The sequence below is a fragment of the Microtus ochrogaster genome, chromosome 24, assembly GCF_000317375.1.
Source record: "Microtus ochrogaster isolate Prairie Vole_2 chromosome 24, MicOch1.0, whole genome shotgun sequence".
Classification (NCBI taxonomy): Eukaryota; Metazoa; Chordata; class Mammalia; order Rodentia; family Cricetidae; genus Microtus; species Microtus ochrogaster.
Genome location: NC_022024.1, coordinates 28,229,873 through 28,245,655, shown reverse-complemented (window position 1 = coordinate 28,245,655; position 15,783 = coordinate 28,229,873). Strand labels below are relative to the sequence as shown.

Genomic DNA, 15,783 nt, shown 5'->3' with positions numbered 1-15,783 from the left:
CAAATACAGGTGCGTTTTGGACTGAGTTCTCCTTTGTTCCTAGACATGTTTGGTACTGTAAAGAGGCTCTTGGAATCCTGTTCTCAGTGGTTCTCTATATCTCCCTTCTTAAGTGCATGTTTATTTTCGCTTCCTTTAAATTCTCCCTGACTCTAGTTTTAGAAGATGTTATCATAGTTTGCTACAACTGACTGTCAAGCTTTTTTTTTTTTTTTTTTTGTGGGGGTGGTTCTCAAAGATTCTAAAAATAAACGGAATTAGTCAGCAGCGTAGCTAGTGGAAGATGCAGTGATGTGTCGGATGAAGAGAGCGGAGAAAGTCAGGTGTAGTAAGAAGCGCATTGCTAGAATCCCTCTACCCAGGAACGCGAGTCAGGAGGATCAGGAGAACAGCTCCGCCTACACAGCAGACTCTGTTTCAAAGAAACCAAAGAGAAGATGGGAAAGGGCTGCTGCTGCATTAGTGGTGGAACACTCAGCCCACATGGGGGAGGCCTCGGGTTCTGTTCCTCGATACTGAATAAAAGGGAAAGAATGGAGGAAAACTTCTGCCTGGTGCCCATTGTATTCTCCAGTTTTGAGAAGATTGGCTTGTGTGTCCAGGATAAGGTTCTGTTTGCATCTTTGCTGTTATTGACCCATAGCTGTTCTAGAGCAGATTTTTGTTTCAAGACAGGGTTTCTCTTTGTAGACCCTGGCTATCTTGTAGACCAGGCTAGCCTCAAACATGTAGAGATCTGCCTGTCTCTGCCTCCCAAGTGCCGGGATTCAAGGCGTGTGCCCCCACCGCCAGGCTAGAATAGACATCTATCAGTGTTGTGTCTTGTACCTACGGAAGAAAAACTTTGCCAGTATTGTTCGTAGGTATCTGTGAGTAAGGAAGTGAACTAAATCTCTTCACGAGTAACAGTCTAGCCCTGCCTGATGTCACCTCCTTGCAGGCCCCAAGCCCCTTTCCGTCCTTCTCTCCCTAAGGGGAGTGGCCCTTACGGTTATGGTTGCAGCTTCTGTTAGGAAGCAGGTCTGCACAAAGCAGGCTCCGGGAGTGAAAGCAGATGTCCTTTGGGTGTAGCTACGGTTTGCTTGTAATTCCTCGTACTTCATACAGCGGGGTCTGCGTGTGACATAACATTTAACATGCGGTAACAGGGGACATGTTACTAATGTTATCTTTTTTTTTTTTTTTTTTTTTTTTTTTGGGGGGGGGGTTTTTTTTTTGTTTTTTGGAGCCTGTCCTGGCACTAGCTCTGTAGACCAGGCTGGTCTCGAACTCACAGAGATCCGCCTGCCTCTGCCTCCCGAGTGCTGGGATTAAAGGCGTGCGCCACCATCGCCCGGCTACTAATGTTATCTTAATGCCTTCACCTTGAACGAAATACAACTGGGCATATACATAGTCAGCTTTAGACGCCCCTCAGTGTGGCTTCAAGGTAGTTCTTTTAGAAAGCACCAGACGCACCTGCTTCTGCACCTCGCTCCTAGAGTTTGGCAGTCTCCTTACTGCTTGTTTGAATCGCCTCCTCTCCACTTTATGAGTGAGTGATGGAGCCTTAGCCTAGGGTTATGACTTTGGCTGCACACACAAAGCCCATTTTCTTTCTCTAACAGTCTCTCAGCCAGTTTTAAACCATCTCTAGTTCACATTTCAGGGAAGCAAGGTATTTTTTTTTCAAGCCACAGAGCTGACTTGCTAGTTTTTAAAATTAATTTATGAAAATTTACTTGTGGGATGGCACACGTGTTTTCCTTTGACGTGCATGGAGGACAGAGGACAATTTGAGGAAGTCCATGCTTGGCTTCCACCATGTCCATCCCCAGGATTGAACTCAAGTCATCACTGAGCTAGCTCACTGGCCCAGCTTGATAGTTTGAAGGCTCGATTGCTAGGCCCCTCTAAAATTTATGAACCAAGAACCACTAATCGTGTGTATCCTATACCTTTCATTTTTTCATTTGTTTTTTTTTTCTTTATTTTGGGTAACTCCTACTATCCTTTTAACTTTTCAGGACTTTCGTTCTGTGTTAACCAGCTTTTAACTTAGCAGGGTTAATGCACTGTTTACCTGTGCTCCCGATTTGTTTTTAACTGACATCACGATAACGAAACTTTCTGCTTTCATCTTTTCTTATTTCCCTGAAATGACCTAGATCTTTCCAGGTTGTCCTGGAACTCACAGTTCTTCTGCCTCAGCTTCACGGGAGAAGGTTGGAGTTGTAGGCATTTACCATCGATCCAGCTGATGAAATCATTGCATCGTGAAATTTAAAACGACGTTTGCCGCCGGTCGTGTTAACGCGTACCTATATCCCAGCACTCCGGAGGTTGAGACGGGTCCATTGAAGTTAAGGCCAGCCTGGGACTACAGTCTCTGTCTCAAGAGGAAGAAGAAAAAAAGAGGGAAGGTGGGGGGTGGGCAAGAAACAATCGCTGTATGACTCCATTTATCCCCACGTAGAGTCCTTTGCTGACTGTGGAACTCATTCAGAGATAACTCTTCCTGTAACTGCTGTCACCCAGCTTTTAGGGTGCCACCCAGACTCCGCACATACTATCCTGTGTGTGAAAAACCTTAAAAGTACGTCTCAGGGATATGTGACTCCTAAGAGGTCTGCTGGCAGGTGAAGTGACCAGTAAGCCTACTTTGTAGGCTGGGCCAGGTTTTCATAAAACAGTCAAGAGCACCGCCGAGCTTGTGGGGAAATTCCAGAGGTACTGCAGGACTTCAAAACGGTTTGGGGCTAGCCTTTGTAGCACAGCAGTAGAGCCCCCGCAAAGCATGGGGTTCGTCCCCTGCACCACGAAGAAAAACAAACAAACAAAACCAAACAACAATATGTAAGAAAAGATTTTCACATTTTTGTTGCTGTTGACTTGATCCATGGTTTTCCTTTGATGCTGGAATCCGTGATTTTATATGGGGAGTGAAGTAACCGCTTCGTGGTGAAATTTTGAAGCTGTTAGTCTTACATAATAACTGATAGCTTGTTAAAAATTGTTTCCCATGTAATGTTCATCCTTCAGGTCTCTTAATCTCGCATTTCTGCTCATTCTGTGATACACATGAAAGCAGCCCAAGGAAACACACAGTCCGTAGAACAGCATCGCGCGCACATGTGCTTGTTCTCCTCAGCTTGGGTCGGGGTCAAGGGTAGAAGAAAAGGCTGGAGTTCAAATTTACATGCTGCAACTCGGTAAGGAGACCAGACACATTATCTTGAGCCGCCGTTCTCAGAGTTGGGAGCTGCTCGGTTTCTAGGTGACTCACTCTGCTTCTCTGGCTGTCTGCTGTGCTCTCACCCTTCCCTTGCTGAGGTACCAGCGCAGAAGGGTGTTTCTCTGCTTCGACTCAGCAGGTTTATGTTCTTGCGATCTGGAGGAAGCCAGCGAAACACTTTCTAAAAGGAGGACCTGTTGCTATAAAGTTTTATATACAATTTTATGTGCTTTTCCAGCTGAGAGAGAATGTTCTGTCCACATAGAATTTAGCATGGGAAAAATTTAACTCTTAAAAAACTGTATTTACAAGACTGTGGCATTTGGAATCGAGGGACGGTGCCTATCAACAGCAATTGGTTTTCTGGCTTGGTTTTCTCTTGACTTTCTAGAACTCTGTCTCTTTTAGAAGCAAATCTGATTTGGAGTGGGTGCCTGAGGGAGGTAGAACTGAGTGTGTGTTCTGCTGTTGAAGCTCCCGAGCCCTTACTTCACTGTTCCCGTGGACTAGACAGGAAGATGTGGAGGGAACCCTGACCTGCCCCGCCAGCCTGCAGAGCAGTGTTAGGCGTTACTTTCTTCTATGCAAAGCATAGAAGAGTTCCACGCTGCGGGATCGGCGTCAGGCCTCAGTCCAGAGCCTGCTCGTTATCAGAAGTCTGAAATTATCAAGGTTGACTTGGAAGCTGTACTTAATTATATGGGTAAACAGTTTAATAACTGTTATCAAAATCAACAAATGAGTGTAGATTCTGGATGCTGTCTTCCCCATGGGCCGCTAAGCCCTTTGTTCCTTTACACTCAGGTTCCTCATTCCCAGCCTGCTCATGCCTTCTGCTGGTTCCACTTACTCGAGTCATTCCATGTCAGGCCTTCCAGGAGACAATGTTGTTTTCCCCCTCTTACTCCATCCCTTCCTCTCAGTCCCAATGTCCCCAACTTCATCCTTTCACCATTGGGAACTGTGAAAAGTAGCCTGGCAGTGGTGACAGGAGGCAGATCTCTGAGTTCAAGACCAGCCTGGTCTACAGAGTGAGTTCTAGGACAGCAAGGGCTACAGAGAAACCCTGTCTTGAAAAACAAAAACAAACAAAACAGGTGAACAGTACTTGTGGAGATATTCCATGTCAGGCAGCATGCTGGGATGCAGCAGAAAACACAGCTGTCCCTGCGTTTACATGTTAAAAGTAGCCGTTGTGTAGCGCTTACATGTTAAAAGTAGCTATTGGCGGGAGGTGGTTTAGGGCCCAGAAGAGACTAAGAAACCAATCCGTGATGGGGGGGGGGGGGTAAAGAGAATCTGGGTAAGTTTTAGTCAGCAAGCAATCTTTGGAAGTCAAAGTATCCCAGTGTTTTATGTCAGTAGTCTGGATTAATGAAGTTTGGTTTTCACTTTCCATGGTATTGGGATTGACCAAGGAGCTTGTAGATGCCGGAAAAACACTGTACCGTCCAGCCTCGTGCTCAACCCTGTGCGTATGTACAGCTTCTTTTCCCTGCTCTTTTTTTAAATAGTGACTTTCGCACTTCATTTGGAGCCTTGTTTGGTTGTCGATGTCGTTTTCCGTCTTGATTTTAGAGCCCAGATTGACCTCAGGCTCGTAATCCTCTTGTCTCGGCCTCCTGATGGCGAGCTAGATTCCTGGTGTGTGCCGACACGTTCTCTCTTGAATTCCTAAAAGCGAGGACAAGAACTATCTTCTTATGAAAACGCCTTTTAAATGGTTGCTAGAGAAACACCTTTCAACTCCAACCAGAATCAAAGCCCAGGGTCCTCATCACCAACCACCTGAAATCCCATATCCAGAAAAACCCTCTGATGGGCTATGGAAGAAGTTTCTAGAACAGAGTTTCTAGCTCTCCCTGGTTCCGGATCCTGCAGGTGGGGGGGGGGGGGGGGGGGGGGGGCCTGAGAACTTTGCATTTTTTAGGAAGTTTCCAGATGATGCCGGTAACTGATCAGAAATGCAACCTGTGCTGAGAGGGCAAGGCTAGAGGGTCAAAAGAGTAAGGGACGAAGGTGAAAACTGGCTGGGCTGGCTGTGAGCTCAGTGAGAGAGCTACGCACTGAGACCCTTCTCTGGTTCCCAGCACAGCCAATTCCCCCTCCCCCACCCCCCCGAACCTCCCCCCCCCCAAAAGGTGAAGATACGTTTTCTTCTAGCTACATAAATAGGCGCTCTGGTCTCCATCTTGTTTGCTTTTAATTATTCTTGCCAGTGCAAATCGAACACTAATAGCTCAGCTGAACTGGCTCTTGGCCCTGCTCGCAGGAACAGTTCATTTTGTCAGTGATCTGACTGGAAAATCCCTGCCTCTCTCACACCCCAGGATGTGAGTCTCCCGCTTGTCCAGGCCACCTATGATAAAGGTGAGCATCCACCCAGCTGAGTGATAAGAGGCCCTGGCCACTGAGTAACAGGAAGCCAAGTGCTTGGTGGTAGGAGGTGTTCCTTTTGGGCATATTGCCTCGATCCAACTGGTTTGTGTAGCCGTTGAACTGCGGGAATGGTTTCTGAAGCCAGTCTGTTATTCTACAGTGTGTCCAGGACCTGGCAGGAAATTTATCGTTCACTTGGAAGACTCACGTTAGAAATGCTCGTATTTGGAACTCTGGCAGTTGAGTGACCTGCCTGTGACCTGAGAAAGAGCCACAACGGGAACGGAATGCAAATTTCTCTTCTACTAGAGCCTTCTTCCTGATGATTTTCTTCAGCTCTCTTAGTGGCCTCACCTACTCTACTCGGCACATGCCCTGGTAGACTAGCTGCTGACTGCCACCAGAAAAGCAGTTGGTTGTTTGCTGAGACCGTTTCCCACTGTGCCTGAACTCAGATGGTGGAGTTATACCCCGCCGAGTCTAGATAGGCAGTTCTAAAAGCGTCTTGTCTCTGAATATGCACATCCTATGCCGGAATGATCCCATCTTCTGCCTGGGGAACTTGACTGTGGAATTCCCCTTACAGAATGGATTGAACCGTGGCTCTGAGCCGCCTGAGATCTGTGTGGACACACGCAAAGCCTCGGTGAGATCAGGCTGTCAAGGAAGAGCTGATTAATGGCCTGGAAGTGCTTTTCCAACTTCAGCTGAGTCATAATCACCTGGAAGGAGGGCTCGTTTAAATGTCCTCATTAGATCACCAGGCTCCCTTAGGGTTTCTGTAGGGGGCTGCAGCCTGACACTCTCTAGGTTCACTGTCCTGCCTCCATCTTGAGCTGCAGGTACCTATCAGTGATAACTAAGGTGGTGGGCACGTGCTCACTGGTGCCATACTGATGATTGGACACTCAACTGTCAGGAGTTCCCAAGCTTTACGGATTTGGTATTTTGGTGCTGTTTTTAAATATCAAGGCCGAAGTTCTCAACAACGTCTAGTCTTCCTGGTTTGTACCAGGAACCCATAGACACTCAGTCTTCTAAAGCAAGGAGGGGTGGAAACAGAATGGAGGCCACTGCGAAACTTGCTTCCTATTATTACATATCCCGAATCACAGTCTAACGAGGAGAGCCAAAGCCAGAACTCAAACTTGGAGGCAGGAGCTGATTGAGAGGCCATAAAGCAGTACCGCTTACTGACTTGCCCCTCTTGGCTTGCTCAGCCTCTTTCTCACAGAACCCAGGACCACTAGCCCAGGGATGGCACCACCCACAATGGCCTTCATTATTATCAGTTGAATTTGTACTAAAGTCAACTGTTAAGCACAGAGTGAATCTGAGTTTATACCAGCTGAGTCGGGCAAAGGCAAGGCAGGGTTTGACTTGCCATGCATTTTCCGTTCCTCTGAATCCCATAGGCGCAGTCTCTCCCATGACTAGGATCAGGCAGTTGATGCTGGTGTGTGGAAGGTGACTAACGGGTATCCATCTCTGTTGACACAGCTCTGCAACATCGCAGGAGCGGCACGATGGTCCCCATCTGGGTCTTGGTGACCTGCCCTCTGATGAGGAAGTCATCAATAGTTCTGATGAAGATGACGTCAGCTCCGAGTCCAGCAAAGGAGAGCCAGACCCGCTGGAAGATAAACAGGTATATTTTGGCAATCAGTTATTTCTGCTTTTGTTTTTCTTGGCCTGCCGCTGTGCATGGGAATGCGATCTATCATACTGATGTGAAAACAGCAGTAGCACCTCTAGTGAGTAGTCTGGAAATGGTTTACAAGTTTAAGTCTTGTTCCTGCTGTAATGTAGCACCTACAGTGTTTCATATCCAACCGTGTGAAATTATTTCACTAATGGCTTTTTATATGTGCATATATGTATATGTATAGAAATGTATGTAGTTATGTCTAGTTCGTAAATCTCTCTTAGGGCTTGTTCTTGTCCTGCCACTGATTCTTTCCTTTCTTTGTTATGGGTTCTTTTTTGTTTTTTTTTAATTAATTAATTTATTTATTAAAGATTTCTGCCTCCTCCCCGCCACCGCCTCCCATTTCCCTCCCCCTATCAAGTCCCCCTCCCTCATCAGCCGGAAGAGCAATCAGGGTTCCCTGCCCTGTGGGAAGTCCAAGGACCACCCCCCTCCATGTGTATGGCTGTTTTGTCTGCATGTATGTCTCAGATCCCCTGGAGCTTGAGTTACAGACAGACAGTTGTGAGCTGCCATGTGGGTGCTGAAAATTGAACCTGGTTCTTTGGAAGAACAGCCAGTGCTCTTGACCACTGAGCCAACCCTCTGACCCACTATGTAACCTAGTCTGACATTGGTGCATTCAGAGCAGTCCTTCTGCCTCAATCTTCTGAGCACTGAGATTATAGGTATGAGCCTGGGCAGTTCTTAAAGTTTCTTGAAAGAAGGGAATTCTACGCATTTGAGGCTTGATCACATCTTTATAATTTTTTAAAATAAATTCATTCTGTTCCGGGGGGGGGGGAGCACATTCAAGCGATCATGCTTCTGTGCTTTGGTACGTGTGTGGAAGTCAGGATACAACTTGCGGGAGTCAGTCCTCTCCTACCGCGTGCCTTGCGGGTTCAAACCCAGGTTTTCAGCAAGTGTCTTTAGCCCCCAAGTCACCTCACTGTTCTGATCATGCCTTCCTAAGGACAGAACAGAGGTTGCTGTTTGTAAGTTACTTCCCACGCGGCTGTGGCAACATACCTGACATGAGACAAACTTAGTGGAAGAAGGGTTAATTTGGCTCACAGTTCAAGGACAGCCCCTCGTGTTCTGGAAGTTATGGCAGCATGAGCTTGAGGCACAGGATCCCTGATGCTAGTTCCCAGCTCGCTTTCCCCCGTATTCAGTCCAGGACTCCAGCCCATCGTACGATGCTACTACCCACAGTTAAGGTGGGTCACCCTATGTCAGTTAAACTAGTGGGGCTCATCTTACTGTTACTACTGCTGCAATAAAGTGACCAAAAGCAGCTTGGGAAGAAAGGCTTTGTTTGGTTTACATATCCTGAATCACAGTCTAATGAGGAGAGCCAAGGCAGGAACTCAAACTTGGAGGCAGGAGCTGATTCAGAGGTCATAAAGCAGTACCGCTTACTGGCTTGTCCCTCTTGGCTTGCTCAGCTTCTTTCTCATAGAACCCAGGGCCACTAGCGCAGGGATGGCACTACCCACAATGGCCTAGGCCCTCCCCCATCAATCACTAAATGCCCTACAGGCTCACCTACTGTAAATCTTATGGAGGCATTTTCCCATTTGAGGTTTCCTCCTTCCAGATGACTCTAGCTTGTGTCAAGCTGATCTAAAGCTAGCCGGCGCAGGGCTAATCCTTCAGAACGGTGCCCTGAAGCTTGTCTCCTGTGTTACTATAGATCCTGTCAAGTGGAGAATACGTGTATCACCTCACTCACTGTTACTAATAGAGTAATCATTTTCTTAAAATAATCCAGTGTGTGTTTGTATTATATGTATTCATACTTGTGTGTGTGTGTGTCTGTGTGTGTGTTCGGGAGACATGAAGATTGTCCATATGTTCATAAAGGCTTAAGGATATATAATAGAGAAATTCATTGTACTGTTTTAGTTTATTATAAACATCTATATGCTTCATTTGAAATCACATTTCTTTGAATTAAGATATTATGAAAGGGAAAATTTGCATAACAGCAATGTCCCCATGCTATATTGGAGTGTTACAGGATGGATTTTTGAAGGATCCTCACAACATAGCAAGCCAAGGACGACAGCCTAGTCACCTGAGTCCTTGTCATAGTTTACTAATCCATTGTGCCTCCTGCTTAGCATGTGTTGCTCTGTTTAAATCTGCTTCTACCTTTAATGAATGGTACATCGTGGTTATCTAAAATTGATTACCGGGGCTGGAAGTTGACTCAGCAGGTTAGAACCCTGTTGCTCTTATGGAGATCCTGGGTTCAATTCCCAGCACCCACGTAATGACTCCCAACTGTCAGTAACTCCAGTTCCAAGGGCTCTGACACCTTCTTCTGATCTTGTCATGCGGTGCACATACATAGATGCAATCAAAAGCACATCAACACATAAAATAACGGAATAAGTAAATATAAAAAAAAATTGGTTGCCAGCTATGATTTGGGTAACTTGAAGCTAATTACTTAATCTTTTTGGTTTAAAGAATGCCACTTTGTAAATGAAAACAAAGTATTACTTATAAATGATTTGATATGTGGAAAAAGTTAGACTGTGACTCAGTATGGGGTTCGAGCTCAGTAACTTTGTTGTTTGCTGATGAGACTCAATTTCTGAGCCGGATGCACACATTTGTAATTCTAGCAGTTGGGAGGCAGAGGCGAGAGCACTGGCATGAGTTCAGAGCTAACTGTGGTGAAATATTAAGTTCCAGATTAGCATAGATTATAGAGTAAGACACTGTCTCAAAAGCAATCAGACACCCCCGAGATGTATACTTTTTTTTTTTCCTGTCTCAAAAGCAAACATGCACCCCCAGATGCACACAAACCCCACCCCTGGCCCGATAGGAGTAAGTCTCAGATCAGGGTGTTGGAAGCAGTTGCTTGGGGGTCTGTACAGCCCCCGGCAGCAGAGTCACTTGGTGCTCTGAAGGGTTTGTTCAGCAGTCACGGAGCTGCCGCTGTGCCCTGCTCACACCTTGCTCCTTTGCAAGCTCATTTTCTGTGCTGCTGCTCCTTGGTACAGATCCTGGAGAAGGTCAAGGATAGCCCTCATGTCCCAGGTAGCCTCAGCGTTTGTTAGACATCAGCGGTGGCCATGGCCCTGGCTTTTGTGGTATGCCCATCCCAGTGGAGGAGGAAGAGGGACCCAAACTCATTAACAGGAAGAAGCTCAGAGTGTTTCCAGGCTGCACGGGGCACATAGCAGTGATGTGCTGGAGACCGCAGTGGCTACTTGGACGAAAGCCTCTGAGAAAGTGGTATATGACTAGAATTTAAATGAGTGCGAAGAGCCAATGCCTGTGGAGAGCTTGAGAAAGAACATTCGGATAGTATTGTGTGAGAGCCATAATTAAAATCAGGCTGTCCTCACTTTCTTTTCCTGCTTCATACTGTTGTGTTGGCCTGTTCTGTTTTACTTGAACCTTGTCCGGCTTCTCTCTCTATTGAAGTGGTAACCACAGTGATCTCCACATGACACTGGGGATCATACCGGCGCACAGTGTAAAGGAAGGCTCTCACATGGTCCATGAGTCTGTCCAGCATCACGTTCTGTCACTGCCTGCTTGACTCCTGCATTTTGTTTTCAGTGGAGACTCCTAAGTATAGTGGGTCTTTCTGGTCAGACTTTCTTTTGGAATTGCCAGCCCCAAAATAATGACATAGAGACTGGTTCTTAATTATGAAAGCTTAGCCTTTAGCTTAGGCTTGTTCCCAATTAGCTCTTATGACTTAAATTAACGTGTTTCTATTAATCTACGTTCTGCCGTGTGGCTCTCTACCTCTCCTCCATTCTGTATGTCTGACTCCCTCTGCTTCTGACTGGTGTCTCTTGCATGCCTAGATTTTAACACTGAGTTCCTCTCTCTGCCTGGAAGTCCTGCCTAAACTCTCCTGCCTAGCTATTGGCTGTTTCGCCTGTTATTAAACCAATCACAAGGACACATCTTCACACAGTGTACAATAGCCCTCACCACCTAAGGTGGGGATTTGAATTCAGGTCCTTGTACTTGTGTGGCAAGCCCTTTGCCATCTGAGGCATCTCTTTAGCTCCCTGGAAGTTCTTCAGATTTTAGTTTATTGTTCTTTTCAGGTCTTCATAAACGTTCGTTTTAAAGAAATCTGTTGGGCATAGTGGCTCATGCCCATTTGGCATTTGGAAGGAAAGACAGTAGGATTCCTGCAAATTTGAGGCCATTTTGTTCAACCTAGTAAATTCCAAGCCAACCAAGGCAATTTAGTGAGACTTAGTTTCAAGAAAGAAACAAAAAATAAAATAAAATTTTAAAGGAAGTGTATTCATTTTGTTTCTTTGTGGTTAGAACATTCAGTCTGTAGCTTCTCTGAATATTTGTTTCTCTGTTCTTTTTCAAATCTTTTGAAAATAGCTCGTGATTATTCCCCTGCAAAGAGAAGGGTGGAGCCTGGAAAGGACAATGTCCTTTAGGTAACATCATGATATCACCTCGTCTGTGACATAAAAATGATAAAGGGCTGTGCCTTGGACAGGTCTTGCTGTTGACATTCTTCTCTTGCGAGTAGAACTCGTGTTATGATAGAGAAAGTCTCTCAGATAGCATTAACCGCACTGGTATAACGTCATTTGCCATCACGGGTACTCAGCAACTGCGAAATAAAGAGAACACGGTTAAGAAGAACTGACAAAGCTAGGCTGTTCTCAAAAGATCAGAGCGTATTGCTGGATTTCAGACCAAGGCTCTGTGTTTAATGTGTGTGAGTTATTTCATGACCCTTGACAATTGTTTTCATTTGTCTGTGGCGAGCGTCTTGACTTCCATCGCAGTATGCTTTGCTTAGGGGAGATGTTGATATTTAACAGGCGGTCTCTTTAAAATATGATATGGTTTCATTAGCTCAGAAGCCTGAGCTCCAAACACAGCCTCTTGAGGTCTTACAAGGTGCGTTCCCATCAGTGTTTGGCCGGGTCCAAATCAGTGACTGTTTTTACATGATGGAGAGAATATAGAACTTTTAATATTTGTTGTCTTTGACTTTTCAGATGACTACAACCCATTGATTTCTAGTCTACTTACATGCCTTCACTTAAGTCTGTAATTTTCCTAGCTTAAAAGGAAAGACTGAGGCTTGGAGGGATGGCTCAGCAGTTTGGAGCCAGTAGTGCTTGCTCCTGTAGAAGATGGAAGTTTGGTTCCTAGTAGGTACCCAGAACACATATAGGCTGCTCACAGCTGAAGCTTTGGCCTCTGTTAGCATCTGCGTTCACATGCGCTCACACACACACACACACACACACACACACACACACACACACACACACCATTAAAATAATCTTATGTGGAACGAACAGTGGCGAATGCCTTTAATCCCAGCACTTGAAAGGCAGAATCAGGCAGTGGTCTGTGTTAGAGGTCATTCTGATCCATGTAGTGAGTTCCAGGCCAGCCAAGGCTGTATAGTGTGACCATGGCTCAAAAAGTTAAAGTAAGGAGTGCAGGGATAATTCCATGGTTAAAGCACATTTTTATTTCAGAGGACCTAGGTTTGGTTCCTAGCTCTTCCATAGTGGCTCAAAACCGTCTGTAACTCCAGCTTCATCTCTGGCTTCTAAAGGCACAGGTACATGTACAATCGCACACAGGAAAAGCACTCACACCCCCAATAGATCTAAAAATACAATAAATCATAGAAAAAGACAAAAATAGAGAACTATGTATACTCCTAGATTAGGTTCCCTTATTTAGTTCAATCCACTATCCTTTATTGTATGTGCCACGGAATTTGAGTTTGTGTTTTATGATATATAACATATCAAACAGTGTGCTGTAGTCTTAAGTTCTCTCTCTCTCTCTCTCTCTCTCTCTCTCTCTCTCTCTCTCTCTCTCTCTCTCTCTCCTGGACTGCTTCACGAATTTGCATGTCATCCTTCTACAGAGGCCATGCTAATCTTCTTTGTATCGTTCCAATTTTAGTATATGTGCTGCCGAAGCAAGCACTGGTCTTAGGTTCTAAGAAAGTGGCAGCCACCTGCACACATTTACCTGTTCGTGAATTTTCCTTGAACAGTGAATTAGGCACTATGCTTATGTATAGAAGGATACAAAAGTAAACAGGTAGACTACAGAGAATTCTGGGAGGGTCAACAGATAGTAACAACCCCTTGAGCGCCTTATATATGACATATAAACAAGAGAGTAACCTTGTCCTTTGAAGGTAACAGAAGAACATCAGGGCAGCCTTCGTAAAGGGACAACCTGTGACTGTCATCTTAAAGAATGACCCAGACTGTGACAGTCGGAAATCCTTGGAAGGAAAGATGGCCTTGACTAGAAGGGAATTCTGAAGCTAGGAAAGGTGGGTAGAAAGAGACAGAGGAGGGCAGAATCACGTGGAAATACAAGGTGGTTCCGGTTTGGCTGGAGTCAAGGAAGGGGTGTGGAGGAGTAGGAGGAAAAGCGGCATTGGTGGGTGTATTGGGAAATGCCTTGTCTTTCTCTTTGCTCCCACGGTTGTTGAGTCAAGCGGTTCCTCTGCCACACACGCCTGCCTTGACGAACTGTGCTGCCTTTGGCCTAAGCAATGCCGAGACCACTGACTGAAGTCCCTGGAGTCGTGAGCCCAGTTAGACCTCTTCTAACTTGTTTGTCTTGGATATTTTGTCAAGCGACAGAAGTCTAGCACACAGTAAGGAAATACTCTGAAGGATAAATCAACAGGCTTTGTTGACTCAGAAGGTGGCACTGACAAGAGAGAAATTCAGGTTCCTGGCATTGATGCATGGGGATGTGCAGTAGGTATACGGAAGGCCTCGCTTCCTCTCCAGGCTCCCTGTCTGAGTCAGCTGAAAGAAGCCGAACAGGCACACCAACTAGAGAAAAAGCAGGCCTGTTTGTTAGCATGTGTATGGGAGCCACACAGAGAAGGGCCACACTGTTCATAGGGAAGTGTAGGTGGGGGAGGATGCACCCTTCACTCTGGTTGTCTCTTGGGTGGCAGTCCTCGGGGGAAAAAAAGAGAGGGTTATATTTGGCTCAGTAGACTGAGACCTTTTCCTCTTTTCTATGAGTTAGCCTTCCCTGGTTGAGGGAGTTTTGGGGAGGAAATGCAAGACAATTGCACTTACTTCAGATGACCTTTCTTGAGTTCGATGTGAAGATACCTCATAGAGAGCCTTCTCTATGCTGGGAACCTAGGCCACCGGTGAGGGAGCCGTAAAGGCTAAGGCAGCCGCGCGTGCGTCTGTGCTCCCGTGGTCAGCCTCTCCGAGCGTCACACTTGACGGTATTGTCTGAGGGTTTCCAGTGGCTGAAGGGCATCAGGTGCGTTTTCTTGTGTGAAGCCTTCCCGACTCCACGTTCTGCCTTAGTGTGGCCTCCTTCGATGCTCAGCTGGTTCACAGTTGTGATAGTTGGTGGCTTTATTCCCTATGCTCGCTTCTTGAAGATTGTGGCTATTTCTTTTTAAGGTTTTTTCTAGTTATACAAAATATTGGATTTCATTAAGATATCTTTATAGACACACACATGCATGCACCACACACTTGTGCTTGGCTTATATTTGTGTCTGCTCTTTCTTGTGCTATTTTTTAAGAGTATTTATTTATTTTTTTACATGCCAATCCCAGTTCCCCCGCCCTCCTATCCTCCTGCTCTCCCCATCCCACCCCCCCCTTCCCTCCTCAGGGAGGGTATGGCCTCCCCTGAAAAGTCAACTAAGTCTGTCTCTTCAGCTCATTGAGGCAAAACCAAACCCAGCCCAGCCAACCCTGCCTGCCCAGCGACCTGCCTAGGCCGAGCAAGGTATCTCTTCCTAGAGAAAAAAAAAGTTCATGCAATAGGGTTAGATCTTGCCCAAGCCACATCGTTGTCACCTGCATTCAGGGTGCCTAGTTCGGTCCTATACAGGTTCCCTAATTGTCAGTCCAGAGCCAGTGAGCTGCCAGTAGCTTGGGTCAGCTGATTGTGTGGGTTTCCCCTTTGTTCACACTTCTTTGCCGCCGTACTCCAGGAGCTCGGCTGGGCTGTTTTATTAATCCCTTCTTCAAATGCTCACACTCCATCCCAGATCTATGTTTTTAAAGTTTTGAAATAGCTACCTGGGAATCTGAGCTATAAGGTGTCCTTCTGAGTCTAGTGATCAAACCCAGCTTCGGAGCAGGGCATTGGCTGCAGTACCCAGCTTCACAGAGCAGGAGATTGGCGGCAGCAGAGCTATTTCTTCTACTGATTTTGCTATCGATATCAACAAGGTCAAATAGCTTCACGTTTTAGGAGGGTGGTACGACGACGCTACTGACTCCTTCCTCGTGGAAACAAGCTCAGGATAGTAAGGATAAGAGAGATGAGCTGGTGAAATGGCTCAGTGGGAAGTGCTTGTCATCCAGTTGCCAGGCTCCATGACCTGAAGTCAATCCTTGAGACCCACAGGGTAGGAGAGAATGAACTCCTGTTGGCTGCCCTCTGACCTTCATGTTCTCTCTCTCTCTCTCTCTCTCTCTCTCTCTCTCTCTCTCTCTCTCTCTCTCTC

General features: G+C 46.1%; 1 protein-coding gene and 1 non-coding gene across 2 annotated transcripts in view; one reads left to right on the top strand and one right to left on the bottom strand.

Annotated features, from left to right (window-relative positions):
* Positions 1-15,783, top strand: part of Fgd6 (FYVE, RhoGEF and PH domain containing 6) — a 121,741-nt gene that overhangs the window by 33,454 nt on the left and 72,504 nt on the right. Inside the window, exon 3 of the mRNA XM_005358149.2 lies at positions 7,094-7,241. Coding sequence (XP_005358206.1) covers positions 7,094-7,241 — 148 coding nt within the window. The remainder of the gene's footprint in view (positions 1-7,093; positions 7,242-15,783) is intronic.
* LOC113457386 lies at positions 13,147-13,253 on the bottom strand. The gene has a single exon (XR_003377974.1). It is a non-coding gene; the product is annotated as a U6 spliceosomal RNA (small nuclear RNA).